Source organism: Manacus candei, unplaced genomic scaffold, assembly GCF_025592945.1.
Source record: "Manacus candei isolate 608988 ecotype Guabito, Panama unplaced genomic scaffold, ASM2559294v1 h1tg000037l, whole genome shotgun sequence".
Classification (NCBI taxonomy): Eukaryota; Metazoa; Chordata; class Aves; order Passeriformes; family Pipridae; genus Manacus; species Manacus candei.
In genome coordinates this window covers 18,355,309-18,382,567 of record NW_026138085.1, presented here as the reverse complement: position 1 = coordinate 18,382,567, position 27,259 = coordinate 18,355,309, and the positions used below count along the sequence as shown (strand labels likewise).

Below are 27,259 nucleotides of genomic sequence, written 5' to 3'. Positions count from 1 at the left end.
GGTTTGGAATTTCAAAGCAAAACCTGAGACACCCAGAGAGCACAGGCCCCACAGCCATGCCACGGCTCTCCCCGGGGTTACCCGGCAGGTAACGGGCTTACCCGGCCCCCGCTGCCCAGCACAACGCGCACCAAAACGCCCCCCAGCTCCCCCGGTCCATAAACCCAGCGGACAAGGCGCTCTCACCTCCGCAGCCCGGGCAGCAGCTGGGCCACACCCTCAGCCCTCACACGCAACCGCCCCCACCTGCCCCGCCGACCCTTCTATACCGCGGGCCAGCAGCGCTGCCCAATCAGCACTCGAGCGCCTCCGCCCAATCCCAGCCCGCCTGGCCCTGCGGCCCCGCCCCGCCCGCTCAGCCCGACCCCGCCCCTCCGCGCGGCCCCGCTCCCCATTCCCTCAGCGCGCCTCCCGCCGCAGCCCCGGCAGGCGCTGCTGGGGCCGGGGAAGGGCGGGTGGGAGCTCCGCGGTCACGACCCGGCCGGGAGCTCTCCCAGGACAAGGGGAGCGAGGCGGGCAGCGGGGACGGCGGGGTTCTTGGGGGCGGGCAGGGCGGGGCCGGGCGGCGGGGCCGGCGCGAGCCGGGGGGCGGGCCTGGGCGAGTCTAGGGGCGGGGCCGGCGCGATCCCGCGGCGCTTCGCTCTGGGCTCTGGGGCTGTTCCGGGCTGGTTTTGGGGCACTGCGCACACGCTGCCCTGGTCACAGCCCCGCCCCAGCTCGCTGCACTCCCCGCACCCCTTGCTCAGCTCCGCGGGGATTTGTGCCTCCCGTGAAGGTGGCAAATGTCTGCAAAGCCAGTCGGGAAGCCAGAGAGCTGCAGCCCCCGGGCCCCGCCGCGGCTTCCCCGCCCTCACCCGGCACCTCCCGCACGTCCCGCCCCGCAGCGCCGCTCCCGCTGCCGCCCTCGAACACAAGGAACGAACCCCCGTGCCCCCAGCACAGGCCGGTCCCTCCCCGGCAGCCTCGGCAGCGCCGGGAGCGGCCGCAGCCCCCAAGGACGGGCGGGGCACGCCGGGAGGGGCCGCGCGGGGCGGGGGCGGGTCCCGCGGCTGCGACCCCGCGGGGAAGGGACCCCCGGGCCGGCCCCGTCCGGCCCCGCCGCTGGCCCTGCTCGGCCACCGCCCCTCGCCCACAGTTTTAACGTTAGAGAGCCAAGTTTAATCCAGAGCGCTGCAAGCTCCCAAGTGCAGGGCATTTCCATAGACTTGTTATTTTTCTCTTTTTAATGACCACATGGCTAAAGTCAGGGAAATACAATCAGCATTCCTTAAACACCATCACTTCTACATCCACCTGCGATCAGGGGCCGATGGGCAGCATCCTGGCCTGGACGGGCTGCAGGGATGGTGTGAAGGCCACTGTGCCCCAGGTTTGAAGGACTCTAGCCATGATCCCCGGCCCGTGGACAGAAAGCCCAGAGCCAACGGGAACTCCAGCCAGCTGCAGGCAGATGTTACTCTGTCCCAGTTTGCCAGGGGTGGGCACGAAGGTGCCCTTCCCCGTTCGGAAGTGGAAGTCGTCCCCTGTGCAGAGCCCGCTCTGATCCTCGGCCTCGTGGGAGCCAATTCCCTTGTCCCAGCCCACTTCCTGCAGAGAAGAAAGGGAAAGATTGCACATAAGGGAGACATTCTTCCCTGGGAGGGTGGGGAGGTGTCCTGGCACAGAGAAGTTGTGGCTGCCCCATCCCTGGAAGTGGCCAAGGCCAGGCTGGATGTCTATTAGAAGGTGTCCCTGCCTGTGGTAGGGGGTGGAAGCAGATGATCCCTGAGATCCTTTCCAACCCAAACCACTCCAGGATCCCAGGATGATTCCATGCTCTCTCTCTGCATTTATTTGGCATCATTTCCTCTCAAAAACAACATCTGCGATTTAGTTGATTGCTAAAGCCATCATTTTGAAAGAAGGGGTTTCTTTTTTTTTTTTTCTCTTTTATTTCATTTTCATTTTATTTCCTTTTTAGTTTTTTTGCCTTTTTTTTTTTAATTTTTCATTTCTTTTTCATATTTCCTTCTTTATTTCGTTTATTTTTTTATTCTCTTTATTTTTCATTTTCTCTCCCAGTGCTCCCCAGTAACACCCAGTGCTCCCCAACAACCCTCAGTAACACCCAGTGCTCCCCAGTACACCCCAGTAACACCCAGTGCTCCCCAACAACCCCCAGTAACACCCAGTGCTCCCCAAAAATTGACCCAAAACCGACCCAAATCACCCCAAAAGCTGACCCAAAACTGACCCCAAAACCTGAACCAAATCATCCCAAAAGCTGACCCAAAACTGACCTCAATCATCCCAAAAGCTGACCCAAATCACCCCAAACTGACCCCAAAAACTGACCCAAATCATCCCCAAAACTGACCCAAAACTCTGCATTTATTTGGCATCATTTCCTCTCATAAACAACATCTGCGATTTAGTTGATTGCTAAAGCCATCATTTTAAAATCATCCCAGGAATCCAAAGGGACTGGAAAACACACAGAAATCATTCCTGCACCCACCAAATCATTAGGAATTGGAACCCGATTCCCTCATCTCTCTCCTTGTTCTTCTTGGCTGGAAAACCTGATGATCCCCACTGGCTATTTTTAGGCTGCTTTTCTTCCACAGCTCCTTTCCTCCCGGTTGAAACCTCCTGGCATATTCAGGGCTTATCTGGAGGGAAGCCCCTCTGAAGTATTTCCTCTCGTGGCAATTCTGCGGGATGAAGAAGTAAAAAAAGCACATCAAGAGCTCCTTCTACCCCCTTCCCTCGCAAACACCCTCCCAGTTTGTCCTTGGCAGCTCCATCCCCCCGGCAGCCGCACCCGACGCTTCGGCTCCGCTGGGAAAGGGACAGCAAGTGCAGAAGCAAGTTCAGTGCTGGGCAGGGGCTCCCTGGGGAACGGCACTTCAGTGCTTTAGTCCGTGGCCTTTCCTGCTGCCCTCCCTCCTGGAGGCAGAGGATGACCCGTCCCTTGTTTCTCCCACGCTGGCAGACCCAGGTCCTGCTCCTTTGGCCCCACTTTTCTTAGCAGACCCGGCATCATTTCCCAGGGTCCCCAGGAAACTTCTGCACTCGACCCATTGCTAAGTGCAGAGCACAGGGCGAGGGAAGGACAAATTTCTCGGCACCCAACCCCTAAAATTTTCCTTCTCCGCAGCACGCTCCCGTTCCCGCTGTCTCTGGAGGCGCCTGCACGAGTCCTCCTTCTCCCAGCACCTAAGAGAATGTCCTTTTCACCCAGGTCCCGCTTACCGTCGTCCAACAAAACACGCTGACAACATTTTTCACGATGCCAGTGGAGAGATATTAGAGCACACTGCACAGGGAAGCTGAGCCTGCCCCATCCCTGCAAGTGTTCCAGGCCAGGCTGGACGGGACTCGCAGCAACCGGGGACAGTGGAAGGTGTCCCTGCCCACGGAAGACAGGCTGGCCTTTGAAGGTCCCCTTCAAACCAAACCGCTCTGGGATTCCCCTCCAAAATCACTCCCAAAGAGACACAGCAATCAAAGCAGAGGGACTGCACTCCCAGCTTTTCTTACCTGCAGGCACACACAGCACAGCACGTTGGACATAAAAGCCACAGGGTTAGTCCTGCCAGAGGCGTCCGGCACACCCACGGTGACCGAAGGGAAAGAGGGAGCCTGGGAACACGGAGTAAAAGACACCTTAATTAGGACTACACTGAGCCATAGCCAGGTCATTCCCACAGACAGCTTCACCGTCCAGTCGTCCAAAAAGCACTCACCGAGGCCTCAGGTAGGACGGTTCCTGACGCTGACCAGGTGAATACCTCCCTGGAAGCCCGCTCTGCTCCTGCCAGGCACTGGGGCTCACCCAGAGGGGCTCTGCCAAGCATCCAAGGGAAATTAAAATTACAGCCTGGGCAAAGGCGCTTCCCGCAGGACCGCTCCTGGCCAAGGCCACCGGTCCGTGCAAGTCAGACCACTGACCACCCAGGGCTGGGGATTTTCAGGGGCACGCTTCCAGCTTTTATGCTCCAGAAACTCCAGTTCTTTCTGGCACCGCTGGCCAGAAAGTCTTCCCCTGTTGGAAGAGGTCACTTTAGTCTTTCGAGGGGCCAGATTGCCAAAGCCCGGCCAGTCCGTTCCCACGAGGAAAGGTAGCTTTGTCTTGTACAAGATACTGGGGGGGGGGGAGACACAAAAGTTTAATTTAAAAGAACTGCCTAGAATAGAAAGCAATTCAAACATAAGGCAGACAAGACTCGTGCAAAACTGAATTACATTGGACTTCAAAGGAGAATTATTTCCCTCTGCACCTCAGAGACCCCCAATTTTCACCCAGGTCCCGCTTACCATCGTCACACAAAACGTGCTGACAAAATTTTTCACGATGCCAGTGGAGAGATATCAGAGCACACCGCACAGGGAACCCGAGGCTGCCCCTGGATCCCTGCAAGTGTTCCAGGCCAGGCTGGATGGGACTTGGAGCATCCAACCGGGGATGAGAGGGGAAGGTGTCCCTGCCCACGGAAGACAGGCTGGCCTTTGAAGGTCCCCTTCAAACCAAACCGCTCTGGGATTCCCCTCCAAAATCACTCCCAAAGAGACACAGCAATCAAAGCAGAGGGACTGCACTCCCAGCTTTTCTTACCTGCAGGCACACACAGCACAGCACGTTGGACATAAAAGCCACAGGGTTAGTCCTGCCAGAGGCGTCCGGCACACCCACGGTGACCGAAGGGAAAGAGGGAGCCTGGGAACACGGAGTAAAAGACACCTTAATTAGGACTACACTGAGCCATAGCCAGGTCATTCCCACAGACGGCTTCACCGTCCAGTCACACAAAAAGCACTGACCTCCCAGGGCCTCAGTTAGGATGGCTCCTGACGCTGACACCTCCGTTTGCCCCGGGGGGTCAAGAATAACATGCCTGGGAAGAAGTCACCCCCAACAACAAAAAGGGAAAATTAGTGAAGCACGGGGTCCTCTTCTGACTAGATTGCCACCAGCATTCCGTAGCAAATGCCACGACTATTCTGTTACAGACGAGAAAACCCTGTTCTCCCAAACAAACAGCGAGGAGATTTATGGGCACGCCTGAAAATTTCCTGTGAGGAACTTTTTGTAACTAAGGAGCAGGTGCTATCTTGAGTTGAAGGCATCAATTTGACAGACACTTAGGACAGCAAACTCTTCAGCAGAGCAATTAACTGCTGCCTATTTGAACAGCAGGGGAGAGAAAATGACAGTCGAAGGGCAGACAAGAAAAGCAGAACTGGAATCAGCAGACTTTTCTTCCATCTCTCCCGAGAAAGTCTAGTTTGTCTGTTCTAATAATTCTATGCCCTTTTCTACATGAAACTTACACCAAGGCTGAAAAAAACAACTAGAAAACAGGGAGAGAAGCTTTTTAGAATTTCACGTGATTTTCCCAAACCGATGCCAGAAAAGCAGAACTCGGTAGAATGTACTCACCTCGAGGCCTTTGGTCTTTTCTTCCATAAGCTTCGTCACCTGATTGAAAAAGCAGAGTAGACTCGGTATTTAGGCTCACAACAGGAAAACCTCCCCTTCGTTTCCTAAAAGAAACTACATTAATCTGCACAGCTGCAGGCGTGTCTCCAGATGTTAAAGCCTTTCAGCTTTTCAGAGGGTGAGAATGCCCTGCTAAGGAAGGCTGCAAAATGCTCGGAGCCTGCACAGGTCAAAGAGCCCCTTGATTTTGTCTGTGTTCCAGTCCCTGGCTAAAGAAAGGGTAGAAGAAGCGCAGTTGTTCCTTGCCTCTTCCCTAAGAGGTTTGGCCAGGTGCTGGGCCAGCCCGGGCACTCCGGGGGAAGGCCGGCAGTGCCCAAGCAGCGCCGCTTTGCCAGGGGCGTCGCTTGCAAGAGCGCCGCCGAGCGCCGGGCCCTGCCTCACAGTCGCCGCCTGGCGGACACGGCCGGGAGCGGCACTGCAGCCGCGCGCGGCGCTGCAGCCGCGCCCCCCCCCTTGGCGAGACCCGCGGCGCCTTTCGCGCGTACGGGCCTTTCTTCCCTAAAACCTGCCCTTGCCTAGAAAAAGCTGAGCAATTCACAGAGTTGCTGTTTCCAGCCCAGCTTCCCAAAGGATTTCTCTCTCCCGGCAGCACAGACAGGGTCCCCGAGGCAGCGGAGACCCTCCCCGCGGGGGGTGTGGTGCGTGTGCAATGCCAGGGCACATCCGAACCCTCCCCTGCGGCGGCACGCAGGTGCAAGTTTCTCCGCAGAGGCGAGCAACTTGCCTGTCGCTTCCCCGGCCTGCAGTCCCCGATGGCCGCGGGGGAGGCAGAAGAGCGGCCGCGCCCCCCCCTCCGACGCGCCCAGCTTACCCCGGGGCCGATCTCCGTCGGATCTGCCGGCGTGGGTCGCTTCCGGGGAGGGGAAGGCGGCGGCGCAGCCCCGATAGCATCTCCAGGGCACGGCGGGAGCGGGGGCGGGAGCGGGAGCGGGAGCGGGAGCGGGAGCGGAGCGGAGCGGGACGAGCGGGCGGCGCGGCGCGGCGCGGCGCGGCGTGGGCGCGTGGGGTCCTGAGACGGGGGCTGCCCGCGCCAGTGCCTGCCGCCGCCCACGAACCTGCCGCCCGCGCCCGGCGCCGCCGAGCGCCCTGCCCTGTCCCCGCAGCGGGAAGCGGCGCGGCGAGACGGCGCTGCGGGCGCGGGGCGGGGGTCCGGGTCGCGGCGGAGGTCAGGCAACCTCTCTGAGGCGAGGGGGCCTCTCGCCGCCATCTTTAGTGTGGTCACTCCGGTCCTGGCGGCGCCATCTTTACTGTGGGCTTGGCGGACTTTCGGGCAGGGGCCGCCATCTTTAGTGTGGTCGTTGCGGTCCTGGCGGCGCCATCTTTACTGTGGGCTTGGCGGACTTCTGGGCCGGGGCCTTGGAGGACTTCCGGTCGCTCTCTACTTCCGGTGACCGATTTTACCCAAATTAGCGTCCCTCCTCGCTAATTTCTGCGCTTTCACCCCAAGAAATCTTCACGTTATTCCCCCCCCAAACACCCCGGAAGAGACGGGAGACCGCGAGTCCCGCTCTGCCGCCGGAACCGGCCCTTGACTCGAGCAGGGAGCGCTGCACCGGCACGAGAGCCACTGCGCATGCGTCGCCGGTCCCTCTCCTGGGATGCACAGGGAAAAGTAGCACGACGCACTGGGGAGGGACTGGGATGGGACTGGAGACACTTCAAGGGAGTTGGATGCACTGGGTGCAACTAGGGGCACTGGAGCGGAACTGGGGGTAGTAGGGAGGGACTGGGATGGGACTGAGGGCACTGGAGATGCTCCCAGTCCCACCCCAGTACCCCCATCCTCATCCCAGTCCCTTCCCACTTCTCTCAGTGCAAGCCAGCGCACCCATTCCTTCCCAAGTGTCTTCCTACAGTGCAACTCAGTCCTTCCCCAGTTCGCCCAGTCCCATCCCACTGCCCCCAGTCCCATTCCAATTCCCTCCCTGGTGATCCCAGTCCTATCCCAGTGGTGGCCCAGTGTGTCGTAGTGCCTCTCCAGTGCCTCTCAGTCCTATCCCAGTGCCTCCAGTCCCTCCCCAGAGAATCCCAGTCGCAGTCCAGTTCCCCCAAGTGCCCCCAGGGCCTCTCCAGTGCCCTCAGTTGTACTGGGAAGGGACTGGGGAGGGCCTGGGAATGACTTAGGAGGGCCTGGGATGGGACTAGGCAAACTGGGGAAGGACTGGGTTGCGCTGCGAGAGCACACTTGGGAGGGCAAGGAGGTGGTGGGTTGCACTGGGGGAAGTGGGGAGAGACTGGGGGGATGAGAGAGGGGACACTGGGGTGGGACTGGGAGCACAGGTGACACTGGGCTAGGACTGGGGGAACTGGGGAGGGAGCAGGGAGGGACTGCGAGGGGGCTGGGAAGGGACCTGGGATGGTACTGGGATGGGAATGGGATGCATGGGAGAAAGGAGCGGAATGCACTGGGGAGGGACTGGGAGCAACGGGAAAGCCACTGCAGGGACTGGCATTGGACTGGGGTGGGACTGCAAGGGGACTGTGGCAGGACTGGGGAGTGGGCCTGGGATGGGCCTGGGATGCACAGGGGAAAAGACCCGGGATGCCCTGGGGAGGGACTGAGGTCACGGGAGGGCTGGGGATGGGTCAGGGGCACTGGGGAGGGAACTGGGATGGGACTTGGATGTTCTAGGGAGGGAGCGGGATGCATTGGGGAAAAGGACTGGCATGCACTGGGAGGGACTGCGGGCAGTGGGGAGGGATGGGGATGGGACTGGGGTGGGACTGGGAGCACAGGTGACACTGGGCTAGGACTGGGAGAACTGGGGAGGGAGCAGGGAGGGACTGCGAGGGGGCTGGGAAGGGACCTGGGATGGTACTGGGATGGGAATGGGATGCACAGGGGAAAAGACCCGGGATGCCCTGGGGAGGGACTGAGGTCACGGGAGGGCTGGGGATGGGTCAGGGGCACTGGGGAGGGAACTGGGATGGGACTTGGATGTTCTAGGGAGGGAGCGGGATGCATCGGGGAAAAGGACTGGCATGCACTGGGAGGGACTGCGGGCAGTGGGGAGGGATGGGGATGGGACTGGGGACACTGGAGAGGTCCTGGGGGCACTTGGGGGAACTGGGCTGGGACTGGGATTCTCTGGGGAGGGACTGGGGGCACTGGGATAGGACTGAGGGGCAATTGGGAGTCACTAGGACACACTGCGTCACCACTGCGATGGGACTGGGATCACCGGGGAGGGAATTGGGATGGGACTGGGGGCAGTGGGAAGGGACTGGGTTGGGACTGGGCGAACTGGGGAAGGACTGGGTTGCACTGCAAGAGGACACTTTGGAAGTAATAGGTGCGCTGGCTTGCACTGAGAGAAGTGGGAAGGGACTGGGATGAGAGTGGGGGCACTGGGGTGGGACTGGGAGCACTGGTGGCACTGGGCTAGGACTGGGAGAACTGGGGAGGGATCAGGGAGGGACTGCAAAGTGACTGGGATGGGAATGGGATGCACAGGGAAAAGGAGCACAACACACTGGGGAGGGACTGGGGGCAGTGGGGAGGGAGTGGAGACACTTCAAGGGAGTTGGATGCACTGGGGGCGACTGGGGGCATTGGGCTGAGACTAGAGGCACTGGGGCGGGATTGGGGTAGTAGGGAGGGACTGGGATGGGACTGAGGGCACTGGAGATGGACTGGGGAGAACTGGGCTGGCACTGGGGGCACTGGACTGCAACTGGGATTCTCAGGGGACGGACTGGGGGAACTAGGATGGGACAGGAGTCATTGGGGAGGGATTGGGGACAGTGGGTCTACAGGCACTGGGATGGGACTGGAAGCTCTGGGAAAGGGACTGCAGGGACTGGGATAGGACTGGGAAGGGACTGGGCAGGGACTGTGACAGCACTGGGGAGGGGACTGGAGAGTGTGCCTGGGATGGGGCTGAGAATCTCTGGGGAGGGACTGGGAGCACTGGGATGGTACTGCTGCCACTGGGATGGGATGCAGTTGTACTGGGGAGGGACTAGGGAGGGCCTGGGAATGACTTAGGAGGGCCTGGGATGGGACTAGGCAAACTGGGGAAGGAGTGGGTTGCACTGCGAGAGCACACTTGGGAGGGCAAGGAGGTGGTGGGTTGCACTGGGGGAAGTGGGGAGAGACTGGGGGGATGAGAGTGGGGGCACTGGGGTGGGACTGGGAGCACAGGTGACACTGGGCTAGGACTGGGAGAACTGGGGAGGGAGCAGGGAGGGACTGCGAGGGGGCTGGGAAGGGACCTGGGATGGTACTGGGATGGGAATGGGATGCACAGGGGAAAAGACCCGGGATGCCCTGGGGAGGGACTGAGGTCACGGGAGGGCTGGGGATGGGTCAGGGGCACTGGGGAGGGAACTGGGATGGGACTTGGATGTTCTAGGGAGGGAGCAGGATGCATCGGGGAAAAGGACTGGCATGCACTGGGAGGGACTGCGGGCAGTGGGGAGGGATGGGGATGGGACTGGGGACACTGGAGAGGGACTGGGGGCACTGGGGGGATTTGGGCTGGGAGTGGGGACACAGGGGTGGGACTGAGATTTTCGGGGGGCGGGGGGGGACTGGGAGCACTGGGATGGGAGTGAGATGCACTGGGGAGGGACTGGGCCGGGACTGAAGGCACTGGAGAGGTCCTGGGGGCACTTGGGGGAACTGGGCTGGGACTGGGATTCTCTCGGGAGGGACTGGAGGCACTGGGATAGGACTGAGGGGCAATTGGGAGGCACTAGGACACACTGCGTCACCACTGGGATGGGACTGGGATGGGACTGGGGAGGGAATTGGGATGGGACTGGGGGCAGTGGGAAGGGACTGGGTTGGGACTGGGCGAACTGGGGAAGGACTGGGTTGCACTGCAGTAGGACACTTGGGAAGGAATGGTTGTGCTGGCTTGCACTGAGAGAAGTGGGATGGGACTGGGATGAGAGTGGGGGCACTGGGATGGGACTGAGGGCACTGGAGATGCTCCCAGTCCCACCCCAGTACCCCCATCCTCATCCCAGTCCCTTCCCACTTCTCTCAGTGCAAGCCAGCGCACCCATTCCTTCCCAAGTGTCTTCCTACAGTGCAACTCAGTCCTTCCCCAGTTCGCCCAGTCCCATCCCACTGCCCCCAGTCCCATTCCAATTCCCTCCCTGGTGATCCCAGTCCTATCCCAGTGGTGGCCCAGTGTGTCGTAGTGCCTCTCCAGTGCCTCTCAGTCCTATCCCAGTGCCTCCAGTCCCTCCCCAGAGAATCCCAGTCGCAGTCCAGTTCCCCCAAGTGCCCCCAGGGCCTCTCCAGTGCCCTCAGTTGTACTGGGAAGGGACTGGGGAGGGCCTGGGAATGACTTAGGAGGGCCTGGGATGGGACTAGGCAAACTGGGGAAGGACTGGGTTGCGCTGCGAGAGCACACTTGGGAGGGCAAGGAGGTGGTGGGTTGCACTGGGGGAAGTGGGGAGAGACTGGGGGGATGAGAGAGGGGACACTGGGGTGGGACTGGGAGCACAGGTGACACTGGGCTAGGACTGGGGGAACTGGGGAGGGAGCAGGGAGGGACTGCGAGGGGGCTGGGAAGGGACCTGGGATGGTACTGGGATGGGAATGGGATGCATGGGAGAAAGGAGCGGAATGCACTGGGGAGGGACTGGGAGCAACGGGAAAGCCACTGCAGGGACTGGCATTGGACTGGGGTGGGACTGCAAGGGGACTGTGGCAGGACTGGGGAGTGGGCCTGGGATGGGCCTGGGATGCACAGGGGAAAAGACCCGGGATGCCCTGGGGAGGGACTGAGGTCACGGGAGGGCTGGGGATGGGTCAGGGGCACTGGGGAGGGAACTGGGATGGGACTTGGATGTTCTAGGGAGGGAGCGGGATGCATTGGGGAAAAGGACTGGCATGCACTGGGAGGGACTGCGGGCAGTGGGGAGGGATGGGGATGGGACTGGGGTGGGACTGGGAGCACAGGTGACACTGGGCTAGGACTGGGAGAACTGGGGAGGGAGCAGGGAGGGACTGCGAGGGGGCTGGGAAGGGACCTGGGATGGTACTGGGATGGGAATGGGATGCACAGGGGAAAAGACCCGGGATGCCCTGGGGAGGGACTGAGGTCACGGGAGGGCTGGGGATGGGTCAGGGGCACTGGGGAGGGAACTGGGATGGGACTTGGATGTTCTAGGGAGGGAGCGGGATGCATCGGGGAAAAGGACTGGCATGCACTGGGAGGGACTGCGGGCAGTGGGGAGGGATGGGGATGGGACTGGGGACACTGGAGAGGTCCTGGGGGCACTTGGGGGAACTGGGCTGGGACTGGGATTCTCTGGGGAGGGACTGGAGGCACTGGGATAGGACTGAGGGGCAATTGGGAGTCACTAGGACACACTGCGTCACCACTGCGATGGGACTGGGATCACCGGGGAGGGAATTGGGATGGGACTGGGGGCAGTGGGAAGGGACTGGGTTGGGACTGGGCGAACTGGGGAAGGACTGGGTTGCACTGCAAGAGGACACTTTGGAAGTAATAGGTGCGCTGGCTTGCACTGAGAGAAGTGGGAAGGGACTGGGATGAGAGTGGGGGCACTGGGGTGGGACTGGGAGCACTGGTGGCACTGGGCTAGGACTGGGAGAACTGGGGAGGGATCAGGGAGGGACTGCAAAGTGACTGGGATGGGAATGGGATGCACAGGGAAAAGGAGCACAACACACTGGGGAGGGACTGGGGGCAGTGGGGAGGGAGTGGAGACACTTCAAGGGAGTTGGATGCACTGGGGGCGACTGGGGGCATTGGGCTGAGACTAGAGGCACTGGGGCGGGATTGGGGTAGTAGGGAGGGACTGGGATGGGACTGAGGGCACTGGAGATGGACTGGGGAGAACTGGGCTGGCACTGGGGGCACTGGACTGCAACTGGGATTCTCAGGGGACGGACTGGGGGAACTAGGATGGGACAGGAGTCATTGGGGAGGGATTGGGGACAGTGGGTCTACAGGCACTGGGATGGGACTGGAAGCTCTGGGAAAGGGACTGCAGGGACTGGGATAGGACTGGGAAGGGACTGGGCAGGGACTGTGACAGCACTGGGGAGGGGACTGGAGAGTGTGCCTGGGATGGGGCTGAGAATCTCTGGGGAGGGACTGGGAGCACTGGGATGGTACTGCTGCCACTGGGATGGGATGCAGTTGTACTGGGGAGGGACTAGGGAGGGACTGGGAATGACTTAGGAGGGCCTGGGATGGGACTAGGCAAACTGGGGAAGGAGTGGGTTGCACTGCGAGAGCACACTTGGGAGGGCAAGGAGGTGGTGGGTTGCACTGGGGGAAGTGGGGAGAGACTGGGGGGATGAGAGTGGGGGCACTGGGGTGGGACTGGGAGCACAGGTGACACTGGGCTAGGACTGGGAGAACTGGGGAGGGAGCAGGGAGGGACTGCGAGGGGGCTGGGAAGGGACCTGGGATGGTACTGGGATGGGAATGGGATGCACAGGGGAAAAGACCCGGGATGCCCTGGGGAGGGACTGAGGTCACGGGAGGGCTGGGGATGGGTCAGGGGCACTGGGGAGGGAACTGGGATGGGACTTGGATGTTCTAGGGAGGGAGCGGGATGCATCGGGGAAAAGGACTGGCATGCACTGGGAGGGACTGCGGGCAGTGGGGAGGGATGGGGATGGGACTGGGGTGGGACTGGGAGCACAGGTGACACTGGGCTAGGACTGGGAGAACTGGGGAGGGAGCAGGGAGGGACTGCGAGGGGGCTGGGAAGGGACCTGGGATGGTACTGGGATGGGAATGGGATGCACAGGGGAAAAGACCCGGGATGCCCTGGGGAGGGACTGAGGTCACGGGAGGGCTGGGGATGGGTCAGGGGCACTGGGGAGGGAACTGGGATGGGACTTGGATGTTCTAGGGAGGGAGCGGGATGCATCGGGGAAAAGGACTGGCATGCACTGGGAGGGACTGCGGGCAGTGGGGAGGGATGGGGATGGGACTGGGGACACTGGAGAGGTCCTGGGGGCACTTGGGGGAACTGGGCTGGGACTGGGATTCTCTGGGGAGGGACTGGGGGCACTGGGATAGGACTGAGGGGCAATTGGGAGTCACTAGGACACACTGCGTCACCACTGCGACGGGACTGGGATCACCGGGGAGGGAATTGGGATGGGACTGGGGGCAGTGGGAAGGGACTGGGTTGGGACTGGGCGAACTGGGGAAGGACTGGGTTGCACTGCAAGAGGACACTTTGGAAGTAATAGGTGCGCTGGCTTGCACTGAGAGAAGTGGGAAGGGACTGGGATGAGAGTGGGGGCACTGGGGTGGGACTGGGAGCACTGGTGGCACTGGGCTAGGACTGGGAGAACTGGGGAGGGATCAGGGAGGGACTGCAAAGTGACTGGGATGGGAATGGGATGCACAGGGAAAAGGAGCACAACACACTGGGGAGGGACTGGGGGCAGTGGGGAGGGAGTGGAGACACTTCAAGGGAGTTGGATGCACTGGGGGCGACTGGGGGCATTGGGCTGAGACTAGAGGCACTGGGGCGGGATTGGGGTAGTAGGGAGGGACTGGGATGGGACTGAGGGCACTGGAGATGGACTGGGGAGAACTGGGCTGGCACTGGGGGCACTGGACTGCAACTGGGATTCTCAGGGGACGGACTGGGGGAACTAGGATGGGACAGGAGTCATTGGGGAGGGATTGGGGACAGTGGGTCTACAGGCACTGGGATGGGACTGGAAGCTCTGGGAAAGGGACTGCAGGGACTGGGATAGGACTGGGAAGGGACTGGGCAGGGACTGTGACAGCACTGGGGAGGGGACTGGAGAGTGTGCCTGGGATGGGGCTGAGAATCTCTGGGGAGGGACTGGGAGCACTGGGATGGTACTGCTGCCACTGGGATGGGATGCAGTTGTACTGGGGAGGGACTAGGGAGGGACTGGGAATGACTTAGGAGGGCCTGGGATGGGACTAGGCAAACTGGGGAAGGAGTGGGTTGCACTGCGAGAGCACACTTGGGAGGGCAAGGAGGTGGTGGGTTGCACTGGGGGAAGTGGGGAGAGACTGGGGGGATGAGAGTGGGGGCACTGGGATGGGACTGGGAGCACAGGTGACACTGGGCTAGGACTGGGAGAACTGGGGAGGGAGCAGGGAGGGACTGCGAGGGGGCTGGGAAGGGACCTGGGATGGTACTGGGATGGGAATGGGATGCACAGGGGAAAAGACCCGGGATGCCCTGGGGAGGGACTGAGGTCACGGGAGGGCTGGGGATGGGTCAGGGGCACTGGGGAGGGAACTGGGATGGGACTTGGATGTTCTAGGGAGGGAGCGGGATGCATCGGGGAAAAGGACTGGCATGCACTGGGAGGGACTGCGGGCAGTGGGGAGGGATGGGGATGGGACTGGGGACACTGGAGAGGGACTGGGGGCACTGGGGGGATTTGGGCTGGGAGTGGGGACACAGGGGTGGGACTGAGATTTTCGGGGGGCGGGGGGGGACTGGGAGCACTGGGATGGGAGTGAGATGCACTGGGGAGGGACTGGGCCGGGACTGAAGGCACTGGAGAGGTCCTGGGGGCACTTGGGGGAACTGGGCTGGGACTGGGATTCTCTGGGGAGGGACTGGAGGCACTGGGATAGGACTGAGGGGCAATTGGGAGGCACTAGGACACACTGCGTCACCACTGGGATGGGACTGGGATGGGACTGGGGAGGGAATTGGGATGGGACTGGGGGCAGTGGGAAGGGACTGGGTTGGGACTGGGCGAACTGGGGAAGGACTGGGTTGCACTGCAGTAGGACACTTGGGAAGGAATGGTTGTGCTGGCTTGCACTGAGAGAAGTGGGATGGGACTGGGATGAGAGTGGGGGCACTGGGATGGGACTGAGGGCACTGGAGATGCTCCCAGTCCCACCCCAGTACCCCCATCCTCATCCCAGTCCCTTCCCACTTCTCTCAGTGCAAGCCAGCGCACCCATTCCTTCCCAAGTGTCTTCCTACAGTGCAACTCAGTCCTTCCCCAGTTCGCCCAGTCCCATCCCACTGCCCCCAGTCCCATTCCAATTCCCTCCCTGGTGATCCCAGTCCTATCCCAGTGGTGGCCCAGTGTGTCGTAGTGCCTCTCCAGTGCCTCTCAGTCCTATCCCAGTGCCTCCAGTCCCTCCCCAGAGAATCCCAGTCGCAGTCCAGTTCCCCCAAGTGCCCCCAGGGCCTCTCCAGTGCCCTCAGTTGTACTGGGAAGGGACTGGGGAGGGCCTGGGAATGACTTAGGAGGGCCTGGGATGGGACTAGGCAAACTGGGGAAGGACTGGGTTGCGCTGCGAGAGCACACTTGGGAGGGCAAGGAGGTGGTGGGTTGCACTGGGGGAAGTGGGGAGAGACTGGGGGGATGAGAGAGGGGACACTGGGGTGGGACTGGGAGCACAGGTGACACTGGGCTAGGACTGGGGGAACTGGGGAGGGAGCAGGGAGGGACTGCGAGGGGGCTGGGAAGGGACCTGGGATGGTACTGGGATGGGAATGGGATGCATGGGAGAAAGGAGCGGAATGCACTGGGGAGGGACTGGGAGCAACGGGAAAGCCACTGCAGGGACTGGCATTGGACTGGGGTGGGACTGCAAGGGGACTGTGGCAGGACTGGGGAGTGGGCCTGGGATGGGCCTGGGATGCACAGGGGAAAAGACCCGGGATGCCCTGGGGAGGGACTGAGGTCACGGGAGGGCTGGGGATGGGTCAGGGGCACTGGGGAGGGAACTGGGATGGGACTTGGATGTTCTAGGGAGGGAGCGGGATGCATTGGGGAAAAGGACTGGCATGCACTGGGAGGGACTGCGGGCAGTGGGGAGGGATGGGGATGGGACTGGGGTGGGACTGGGAGCACAGGTGACACTGGGCTAGGACTGGGAGAACTGGGGAGGGAGCAGGGAGGGACTGCGAGGGGGCTGGGAAGGGACCTGGGATGGTACTGGGATGGGAATGGGATGCACAGGGGAAAAGACCCGGGATGCCCTGGGGAGGGACTGAGGTCACGGGAGGGCTGGGGATGGGTCAGGGGCACTGGGGAGGGAACTGGGATGGGACTTGGATGTTCTAGGGAGGGAGCGGGATGCATCGGGGAAAAGGACTGGCATGCACTGGGAGGGACTGCGGGCAGTGGGGAGGGATGGGGATGGGACTGGGGACACTGGAGAGGTCCTGGGGGCACTTGGGGGAACTGGGCTGGGACTGGGATTCTCTGGGGAGGGACTGGGGGCACTGGGATAGGACTGAGGGGCAATTGGGAGTCACTAGGACACACTGCGTCACCACTGCGACGGGACTGGGATCACCGGGGAGGGAATTGGGATGGGACTGGGGGCAGTGGGAAGGGACTGGGTTGGGACTGGGCGAACTGGGGAAGGACTGGGTTGCACTGCAAGAGGACACTTTGGAAGTAATAGGTGCGCTGGCTTGCACTGAGAGAAGTGGGAAGGGACTGGGATGAGAGTGGGGGCACTGGGGTGGGACTGGGAGCACTGGTGGCACTGGGCTAGGACTGGGAGAACTGGGGAGGGATCAGGGAGGGACTGCAAAGTGACTGGGATGGGAATGGGATGCACAGGGAAAAGGAGCACAACACACTGGGGAGGGACTGGGGGCAGTGGGGAGGGAGTGGAGACACTTCAAGGGAGTTGGATGCACTGGGGGCGACTGGGGGCATTGGGCTGAGACTAGAGGCACTGGGGCGGGATTGGGGTAGTAGGGAGGGACTGGGATGGGACTGAGGGCACTGGAGATGGACTGGGGAGAACTGGGCTGGCACTGGGGGCACTGGACTGCAACTGGGATTCTCAGGGGACGGACTGGGGGAACTAGGATGGGACAGGAGTCATTGGGGAGGGATTGGGGACAGTGGGTCTACAGGCACTGGGATGGGACTGGAAGCTCTGGGAAAGGGACTGCAGGGACTGGGATAGGACTGGGAAGGGACTGGGCAGGGACTGTGACAGCACTGGGGAGGGGACTGGAGAGTGTGCCTGGGATGGGGCTGAGAATCTCTGGGGAGGGACTGGGAGCACTGGGATGGTACTGCTGCCACTGGGATGGGATGCAGTTGTACTGGGGAGGGACTAGGGAGGGACTGGGAATGACTTAGGAGGGCCTGGGATGGGACTAGGCAAACTGGGGAAGGAGTGGGTTGCACTGCGAGAGCACACTTGGGAGGGCAAGGAGGTGGTGGGTTGCACTGGGGGAAGTGGGGAGAGACTGGGGGGATGAGAGTGGGGGCACTGGGGTGGGACTGGGAGCACAGGTGACACTGGGCTAGGACTGGGGGAACTGGGGAGGGAGCAGGGAGGGACTGCGAGGGGGCTGGGAAGGGACCTGGGATGGTACTGGGATGGGAATGGGATGCACAGGGGAAAAGACCCGGGATGCCCTGGGGAGGGACTGAGGTCACGGGAGGGCTGGGGATGGGTCAGGGGCACTGGGGAGGGAACTGGGATGGGACTTGGATGTTCTAGGGAGGGAGCGGGATGCATCGGGGAAAAGGACTGGCATGCACTGGGAGGGACTGCGGGCAGTGGGGAGGGATGGGACTGGGACTGGGGACACTGGAGAGGGACTGGGGGCACTGGGGGGATTTGGGCTGGGAGTGGGGACACAGGGGTGGGACTGAGATTTTCGGGGGGCGGGGGGGGACTGGGAGCACTGGGATGGGAGTGAGATGCACTGGGGAGGGACTGGGCCGGGACTGAAGGCACTGGAGAGGTCCTGGGGGCACTTGGGGGAACTGGGCTGGGACTGGGATTCTCTGGGGAGGGACTGGAGGCACTGGGATAGGACTGAGGGGCAATTGGGAGGCACTAGGACACACTGCGTCACCACTGGGATGGGACTGGGATGGGACTGGGGAGGGAATTGGGATGGGACTGGGGGCAGTGGGAAGGGACTGGGTTGGGACTGGGCGAACTGGGGAAGGACTGGGTTGCACTGCAGTAGGACACTTGGGAAGGAATGGTTGTGCTGGCTTGCACTGAGAGAAGTGGGATGGGACTGGGATGAGAGTGGGGGCACTGGGATGGGACTGAGGGCACTGGAGATGCTCCCAGTCCCACCCCAGTACCCCCATCCTCATCCCAGTCCCTTCCCACTTCTCTCAGTGCAAGCCAGCACACCCATTCCTTCCCAAGTGTCTTCCTACAGTGCAACTCAGTCCTTCCCCAGTTCGCCCAGTCCCATCCCACTGCCCCCAGTCCCATTCCAATTCCCTCCCTGGTGATCCCAGTCCTATCCCAGTGGTGGCCCAGTGTGTCGTAGTGCCTCTCCAGTGCCTCTCAGTCCTATCCCAGTGCCTCCAGTCCCTCCCCAGAGAATCCCAGTCGCAGTCCAGTTCCCCCAAGTGCCCCCAGGGCCTCTCCAGTGCCCTCAGTTGTACTGGGAAGGGACTGGGGAGGGCCTGGGAATGACTTAGGAGGGCCTGGGATGGGACTAGGCAAACTGGGGAAGGACTGGGTTGCGCTGCGAGAGCACACTTGGGAGGGCAAGGAGGTGGTGGGTTGCACTGGGGGAAGTGGGGAGAGACTGGGGGGATGAGAGAGGGGACACTGGGGTGGGACTGGGAGCACAGGTGACACTGGGCTAGGACTGGGGGAACTGGGGAGGGAGCAGGGAGGGACTGCGAGGGGGCTGGGAAGGGACCTGGGATGGTACTGGGATGGGAATGGGATGCATGGGAGAAAGGAGCGGAATGCACTGGGGAGGGACTGGGAGCAACGGGAAAGCCACTGCAGGGACTGGCATTGGACTGGGGTGGGACTGCAAGGGGACTGTGGCAGGACTGGGGAGTGGGCCTGGGATGGGCCTGGGATGCACAGGGGAAAAGACCCGGGATGCCCTGGGGAGGGACTGAGGTCACGGGAGGGCTGGGGATGGGTCAGGGGCACTGGGGAGGGAACTGGGATGGGACTTGGATGTTCTAGGGAGGGAGCGGGATGCATTGGGGAAAAGGACTGGCATGCACTGGGAGGGACTGCGGGCAGTGGGGAGGGATGGGGATGGGACTGGGGTGGGACTGGGAGCACAGGTGACACTGGGCTAGGACTGGGAGAACTGGGGAGGGAGCAGGGAGGGACTGCGAGGGGGCTGGGAAGGGACCTGGGATGGTACTGGGATGGGAATGGGATGCACAGGGGAAAAGACCCGGGATGCCCTGGGGAGGGACTGAGGTCACGGGAGGGCTGGGGATGGGTCAGGGGCACTGGGGAGGGAACTGGGATGGGACTTGGATGTTCTAGGGAGGGAGCGGGATGCATCGGGGAAAAGGACTGGCATGCACTGGGAGGGACTGCGGGCAGTGGGGAGGGATGGGGATGGGACTGGGGACACTGGAGAGGTCCTGGGGGCACTTGGGGGAACTGGGCTGGGACTGGGATTCTCTGGGGAGGGACTGGGGGCACTGGGATAGGACTGAGGGGCAATTGGGAGTCACTAGGACACACTGCGTCACCACTGCGACGGGACTGGGATCACCGGGGAGGGAATTGGGATGGGACTGGGGGCAGTGGGAAGGGACTGGGTTGGGACTGGGCGAACTGGGGAAGGACTGGGTTGCACTGCAAGAGGACACTTTGGAAGTAATAGGTGCGCTGGCTTGCACTGAGAGAAGTGGGAAGGGACTGGGATGAGAGTGGGGGCACTGGGGTGGGACTGGGAGCACTGGTGGCACTGGGCTAGGACTGGGAGAACTGGGGAGGGATCAGGGAGGGACTGCAAAGTGACTGGGATGGGAATGGGATGCACAGGGAAAAGGAGCACAACACACTGGGGAGGGACTGGGGGCAGTGGGGAGGGAGTGGAGACACTTCAAGGGAGTTGGATGCACTGGGGGCGACTGGGGGCATTGGGCTGAGACTAGAGGCACTGGGGCGGGATTGGGGTAGTAGGGAGGGACTGGGATGGGACTGAGGGCACTGGAGATGGACTGGGGAGAACTGGGCTGGCACTGGGGGCACTGGACTGCAACTGGGATTCTCAGGGGACGGACTGGGGGAACTAGGATGGGACAGGAGTCATTGGGGAGGGATTGGGGACAGTGGGTCTACAGGCACTGGGATGGGACTGGAAGCTCTGGGAAAGGGACTGCAGGGACTGGGATAGGACTGGGAAGGGACTGGGCAGGGACTGTGACAGCACTGGGGAGGGGACTGGAGAGTGTGCCTGGGATGGGGCTGAGAATCTCTGGGGAGGGACTGGGAGCACTGGGATGGTACTGCTGCCACTGGGATGGGATGCAGTTGTACTGGGGAGGGACTAGGGAGGGACTGGGAATGACTTAGGAGGGCCTGGGATGGGACTAGGCAAACTGGGGAAGGAGTGGGTTGCACTGCGAGAGCACACTTGGGAGGGCAAGGAGGTGGTGGGTTGCACTGGGGGAAGTGGGGAGAGACTGGGGGGATGAGAGTGGGGGCACTGGGGTGGGACTGGGAGCACAGGTGACACTGGGCTAGGACTGGGGGAACTGGGGAGGGAGCAGGGAGGGACTGCGAGGGGGCTGGGAAGGGACCTGGGATGGTACTGGGATGGGAATGGGATGCACAGGGGAAAAGACCCGGGATGCCCTGGGGAGGGACTGAGGTCACGGGAGGGCTGGGGATGGGTCAGGGGCACTGGGGAGGGAACTGGGATGGGACTTGGATGTTCTAGGGAGGGAGCGGGATGCATCGGGGAAAAGGACTGGCATGCACTGGGAGGGACTGCGGGCAGTGGGGAGGGATGGGACTGGGACTGGGGACACTGGAGAGGGACTGGGGGCACTGGGGGGATTTGGGCTGGGAGTGGGGACACAGGGGTGGGACTGAGATTTTCGGGGGGCGGGGGGGGACTGGGAGCACTGGGATGGGAGTGAGATGCACTGGGGAGGGACTGGGCCGGGACTGAAGGCACTGGAGAGGTCCTGGGGGCACTTGGGGGAACTGGGCTGGGACTGGGATTCTCTGGGGAGGGACTGGAGGCACTGGGATAGGACTGAGGGGCAATTGGGAGGCACTAGGACACACTGCGTCACCACTGGGATGGGACTGGGATGGGACTGGGGAGGGAATTGGGATGGGACTGGGGGCAGTGGGAAGGGACTGGGTTGGGACTGGGCGAACTGGGGAAGGACTGGGTTGCACTGCAGTAGGACACTTGGGAAGGAATGGTTGTGCTGGCTTGCACTGAGAGAAGTGGGATGGGACTGGGATGAGAGTGGGGGCACTGGGATGGGACTGAGGGCACTGGAGATGCTCCCAGTCCCACCCCAGTACCCCCATCCTCATCCCAGTCCCTTCCCACTTCTCTCAGTGCAAGCCAGCACACCCATTCCTTCCCAAGTGTCTTCCTACAGTGCAACTCAGTCCTTCCCCAGTTCGCCCAGTCCCATCCCACTGCCCCCAGTCCCATTCCAATTCCCTCCCTGGTGATCCCAGTCCTATCCCAGTGGTGGCCCAGTGTGTCGTAGTGCCTCTCCAGTGCCTCTCAGTCCTATCCCAGTGCCTCCAGTCCCTCCCCAGAGAATCCCAGTCGCAGTCCAGTTCCCCCAAGTGCCCCCAGGGCCTCTCCAGTGCCCTCAGTTGTACTGGGAAGGGACTGGGGAGGGCCTGGGAATGACTTAGGAGGGCCTGGGATGGGACTAGGCAAACTGGGGAAGGACTGGGTTGCGCTGCGAGAGCACACTTGGGAGGGCAAGGAGGTGGTGGGTTGCACTGGGGGAAGTGGGGAGAGACTGGGGGGATGAGAGAGGGGACACTGGGGTGGGACTGGGAGCACAGGTGACACTGGGCTAGGACTGGGGGAACTGGGGAGGGAGCAGGGAGGGACTGCGAGGGGGCTGGGAAGGGACCTGGGATGGTACTGGGATGGGAATGGGATGCATGGGAGAAAGGAGCGGAATGCACTGGGGAGGGACTGGGAGCAACGGGAAAGCCACTGCAGGGACTGGCATTGGACTGGGGTGGGACTGCAAGGGGACTGTGGCAGGACTGGGGAGTGGGCCTGGGATGGGCCTGGGATGCACAGGGGAAAAGACCCGGGATGCCCTGGGGAGGGACTGAGGTCACGGGAGGGCTGGGGATGGGTCAGGGGCACTGGGGAGGGAACTGGGATGGGACTTGGATGGGACTGAGAGTACTGGGATGGGGCGCAGATGTACTGGGAAGGGACTGGGATTTGATTCGAAGCACTGGGGAGGGACTAGGAATCATTTAGGAGGGACTGGGATGGGACTGGGGAGGGACTGGGGGCACTGATGATGTCTCTTGACTGTGCTTGGGAAGGACTAGTAGCACTGGGATGCAGTGGGGAAGGACTGGAGGCACTTGGATGGGACTGAGAGAACTAGGATGGCACTGAGGGTACTGGGGACGTACCAGGGGCACTGGGTTGGGACTGGGCTGCACTGGGGGCACTTGCGAGCAAGTTGGATCAATGGGGAGGGAACTGGGATGGGACTGAAGGCACTGGGGAGGTACTGCAATGTGGTTGAGGCAACTTGGGAAGGACTGGGAGCACTGGGGAGTTTTTGGAGGGAACTGCGCAGGGAGCTTGGTTGGACTGAGGGCACTAGGGATGGACTGGGAGGGACTGGAGTGCAGTGGGAGCAATTGGGAAGGAGTGGAGGCACTGGCGAAGGAATAGGGAGGGGACTGACTGCACTGGGATGGGGTTTGGGGCACTTGGGAGAAACTGGGAGGGACTCAGGAGGGACTGGGGACAGTGGGAAGAGACTGGAAAGGTGAAATTGAAACAGACTCACCTGAGTCATGGTCTAAGAAGTCCTGCTACAGCTCCTGAGCCCGAACAACAGCCGAGGGGCCTCAGCCCAAACTCTGGCCCCTCCTCCCCCTCATTGTTAACACCTGGGCCTTCTCCATAGAACAGCTGATTCTACCCAGCACTCCCAGTTCCCTCCAATGGCTTGCAATAGAATTACTAGACTCCCCAGAGTGCACAAAAATAAAATCCCAATCTCACACTAATTTCTACTCAAAACCAACAGTCCCTGACCAAAACATCCAGTCCATATTCTAGCCCCCAACTCTATCCCAGCCCCTTAGTGATTTCAGCTCGAGACCCACAAGCTTTATTGCACTGCCAGCTCTGCTCTCTCACTAACAGCTCTGCATCTTGCCAGCGCCGCCACAGGAAGCTGCTCCAGGTTCTCACTGCAGGATCTTCATCTCAGCTCTAGCTCTGAGACTTTCCAGCTCCAACCTCACACTCCCAATCCCAGTCCCCCGATTACTCCTCCATCCCCACAAACCCCAGCCCAATTCAAAACTCACAAACCCAGCACTAGACTAATTTCAGCTCTCCTCACCCAGTCCATGTTCCTGCCCATCAATCACTAGTCCACAGCCGCACAGGTTTTTAAGCAACGGTGCAAGTCCCTATCTGAACTCCACACAACTCTCCCAGCTCCAGAGATGCAATCCTAGCACTATACTGACTTCAGACCCAGCCTCCCAGTCCGCATTCCCAATTTACAATCCCAATTCCAACCACACAGGGATTTCAGCGACGGTGCCACAGGCCCTATCTCACAGTGATTGCTCTGATTACTGCCCAAGTGTTACTGTCCCCAGCCCAGAGCCCATCCCTATCCCAGCCCCTCAGTGATTTCAGCTCGAGACCCACAAGCTTTATTGCACTGCCAGCTCTGCTCTCTCAGCAGTAGCTCTGCATCTTGCCAGCACCACCATGGGAAGCTGCTCCAGGTTCTCACTGCAGGATCTTCATCTTGCCTCCAGCTCCGCCACTTTCCAGCTCCAACCTCACACTCCCAGTCCCAGTCCTCCAGGTGCTCCTCCAGCCCCAAAATTCCTATCCCAATACCAAAGACACAAGCCCAGCACTAGACTGATTTCAGCTCTCCCACCCAATCCACATTCCTGCCCATCAATCCCTATTCCACAGCCACACAGGGATTTCAGCGACGGTGCCACAGGTCCTATCTGAGCTCCAGACACCCTCCCAGCTCCACAGATGCAATCCTAGCACTATGCTGATTTCAGCCCCAGCCTCGCAGTCCACATTCCCAATTATAATCCCAATTCCAAAGACACACAGGGATTTCAGCGACAGTGCCACAGGCCCTATCTCCGCCCCACACTGATTCCTGCCCAAGTGTTACAGTCCCAAGCCCAGAACCCATCCCTATCCCAGCCCCTCAGTGATTTCAGCTCGAGACCCACAAGCTTTATTGCACTGCCAGCTCTGCTCTCTCAGCAGTAGCTCTGCATCTTGCCAGTGCCGCCACAGGAAGCTGCTCCAGGTTCTCACTGCAGGATCTTCAGCTTGCCTCCAGCTCTGCCACTTTCCATCTCCAACTTTACATTCCCAATCCCAGTCCCCCAGGTACTCCTCCATCCCCACAAACCCGATTCCAACTCCAAAGTCCAGATCCCTGCCCTAGACTGATTTCAGTTCTTGCCCCCCAGTCCATGTTCCTGCCCATCAATCCCTATTCCACAGACACACAGATGTTTCAGCGACGGTGCCAGTCCCTGTCTCAATCCTACAGTGATATCTGCTGCAGTGCCACAGTCCCTATCCCTGCTCCACAGTCCCTTTCCGAGCACCACTCTCCCTATCCCATACCCAGACCCACAACCTTTATTTCTCTGCCAGCTCTGCTGTCAGCTCCTGGTAAAGCTGCTGCACGTCCCAATCCTAGCATCTTCCTTTTTTTAAAGGTCTGAGCTTTCCACCCCAGCTCTCAAGCCCACATTCCAGGCCAGGTCTGACTATTTTTATCCCAGCTCCATCCCTGCAGTACTTATGCCAGGTCCATGCTCCCTAAGTCAGCCCCACTCTTGTTCTGCCCACAGTCCTACCGTTTTTATGTCTCCACCAGCTCCGCTGCCTGAGCTCCAGGTTCTCAGCTTTCTGCTGCCTCTGCCTCAGCTTTCTGCTGCCTCTGCCTCAGCTTTCTGCTGCCTCTGCCTCAGCTTTCTGCTGCCTCTGCCTCAGCTTTCTGCTGCCTCTGCCTCAGCTTTCTGCTGTCTCTGCCTCAGCTTTCTGCTGCCTCTGCCTCAGCTTTCTGCTGTCTCTGCCTCAGCTTTCTGCTGTCTCTGCCTCAGCTTTCTGCTGTCTCTGCCTAAATCTGCTCCTGGGTATCTCTGCAGCCCGGAGCTGTTGACAAGATCACAAATCAGTCTTTGTCGTTCACTTAAATATCTCTAGGAGCTGTCCCACCCATCCCAACGGGAACAGCAACAAAACAATAGAATAAACAGTCAAGTAGTCAAAGATGAAAATAAAAATAAAATAAAATTATAATAGAATGAAACATCTTTTATTACTTTTCTTTGTAACAATACTTTCAATACCAGCCCCACCGAGAGGCTGTATCCTAGTCTTTCTGGTTCGGGGGAGCACCCCTGAGCACGGGTTGCTCCCCCACTGAGCACTGACCAAAGCTGGCCGGCACAGCTGCCCGGGATACCGCCTGCCCAACGCCCTGCCTCGGCAGCTGTGGGGGACCGACCCCGGCTCCCCCTGGATCGGCAGCCGAGGGGGTGCTGCCCCATGGCTCCCCCCCGCTCCCTGGAGCGGCAGCCGCGAGGGTCCCACCCCGGCTCACCGCCGCTCCTCGGCCCAGCGGCCGCGCCGATCCCGGGCCGCTCCCGCCGCTCCAACGCCGCCCCAGCCCCGCCGCCGAACTGCCCTCCAGGCCCCCCGCCCACGCCGTTTATAGCCCGCGGCCCGCACAGCCCCGCCCCCCTCGTGCCAGCCCAGCCAATCCCAGCGTCCGGCAGCGTCCGGCCCCGCCAATCGCCGCCTGCCCGTTCCCGCCCTGCCAGTCCCCAAGAACCCCGCTGTCCCCTCAGGCCCCGCTCCCAGGGGCTGCTCCGCTCCCGCCCGCTGCCCACCTCCCTCCCCTTCTCCCGGGAGAGCTACGGGACGGGACGGGACCGCGGACCTCCCACCAGCCCTTTCAACAGCGCCTGCGGGCACCGCGGCAGCGCAGGCGCGGCTCCGCCGGATCCCGAAGCAAAGGCGCCGAGAGCGGCGCCTGAGGGGAACGCGGGGGCCGAGGTGGAGAGGGGGGGGCTCCGCGCCGCGGCTGAGCGGGCAGAGCTTGTTCGACCGCGGCCCCATTGAAAGAGCCGCCGCCGCTCCCGCCCCCTCCCCGCCTCCCGGAAGAACTCCCAGACGGGACGTGAGCGCGGAGCTGTGCCACCCGCCCTCCCTGGTCCCAACAGGGCCTGTCGGGGGCTGCGGCAGCGCAGGCGCGGCTCCGGAACCAAAGGCGCCGGCACCTACAGCGCCTGAGGAGAACGTGGGGAAGGGGGGCGGCGCCGCGACGCGGCTGAGCGGGCACAGCTTACGCGACCGCGGCCCCATTGAAAGGGCGGGCTACGATTGGACGGAGCGGAGAACAGCTGGCTGGGAGTGGCGGGCCGGGATCGGACCTGCACGTCGGGAGCCACAACCTCCCGGAGAGAGCGGCCCCTGTGCCCAAGACAGGCCACGTGCCTGGAGCGGCAGCCGCGGGAGTCCCGCCCCAGCTCACCGCCGATCTCGCCCCGGCTCCTGCAGCTCCAGCGCCGCTTCCACCTCCGCTTCCACCTCCGCCGCCGAACTGCCCTCCCCGCGCCTCCTCCCCCGCTATTTATAGCCCGCGGCCCGCATAGCCCCGCCCCCCGTGCCAGCCCCGCCAATCCCCGCCGGGCCCGCTCCCGGAGCCCCTCCCGCCCGCTCCCCGCCTCCCTCCCCTTCTCCTGGGAGAGCTCCCGGACGGGACGTGACCGCGGAGCTCCCACCGCCCTTCCCTGGTCCCAGCAGCGCCTGAGGGGAACGGGGGAACGGTGTCGCGCG

General features: G+C 61.7%; 3 protein-coding genes across 18 annotated transcripts; all 3 read right to left on the bottom strand.

Moving 5' to 3' along the window:
* Positions 1-1,205: 1,205 nt before the first annotated feature.
* Positions 1,206-6,694, bottom strand: LOC127473616 (atherin-like). Of its 16 annotated transcripts, none has more exons than XR_007905528.1 (8): positions 6,294-6,471; positions 5,423-5,461; positions 4,804-4,877; positions 4,598-4,699; positions 3,729-4,027; positions 3,523-3,624; positions 2,498-2,693; positions 1,206-1,587 (listed from the first exon to the last, which is right to left on the bottom strand). XR_007905528.1 is itself a non-coding variant. In XM_051793446.1 (5 exons), the coding sequence occupies exons 1-4, from the start codon at positions 6,687-6,689 to the stop codon at positions 2,505-2,507; spliced, it is 813 nt and encodes a 270-aa protein (XP_051649406.1). In that variant the 5' UTR covers positions 6,690-6,694; the 3' UTR covers positions 1,206-1,587; positions 2,498-2,504. The 16 variants fall into 16 exon arrangements, 3 of the variants coding, with proteins under 3 accessions (XP_051649406.1, XP_051649405.1, XP_051649407.1); XR_007905526.1 differs by having other exon boundaries at positions 3,729-4,126; positions 5,423-5,526; positions 6,294-6,469; XR_007905530.1 differs by having other exon boundaries at positions 3,729-3,828; positions 6,294-6,468.
* A 10-nt stretch (positions 6,695-6,704) lies between these two features.
* LOC127474003 (uncharacterized) lies at positions 6,705-23,201 on the bottom strand. Its single transcript, XM_051794290.1, has 5 exons — positions 23,193-23,201; positions 22,357-22,630; positions 15,995-16,081; positions 11,091-11,177; positions 6,705-7,996 (listed from the first exon to the last, which is right to left on the bottom strand). The coding sequence occupies exons 1-5, from the start codon at positions 23,199-23,201 to the stop codon at positions 7,476-7,478; spliced, it is 978 nt and encodes a 325-aa protein (XP_051650250.1). The 3' UTR covers positions 6,705-7,475.
* Positions 23,202-25,239: 2,038 nt separating this feature from the next.
* On the bottom strand, positions 25,240-27,013 carry LOC127474002 (spidroin-1-like). The gene is made up of 3 exons (XM_051794289.1): positions 26,022-27,013; positions 25,476-25,570; positions 25,240-25,256 (listed from the first exon to the last, which is right to left on the bottom strand). Exons 1-3 carry the CDS (start codon positions 26,783-26,785, stop codon positions 25,240-25,242), a joined length of 876 nt encoding a protein of 291 aa, XP_051650249.1. The 5' UTR covers positions 26,786-27,013.
* Positions 27,014-27,259: the final 246 nt, after the last annotated feature.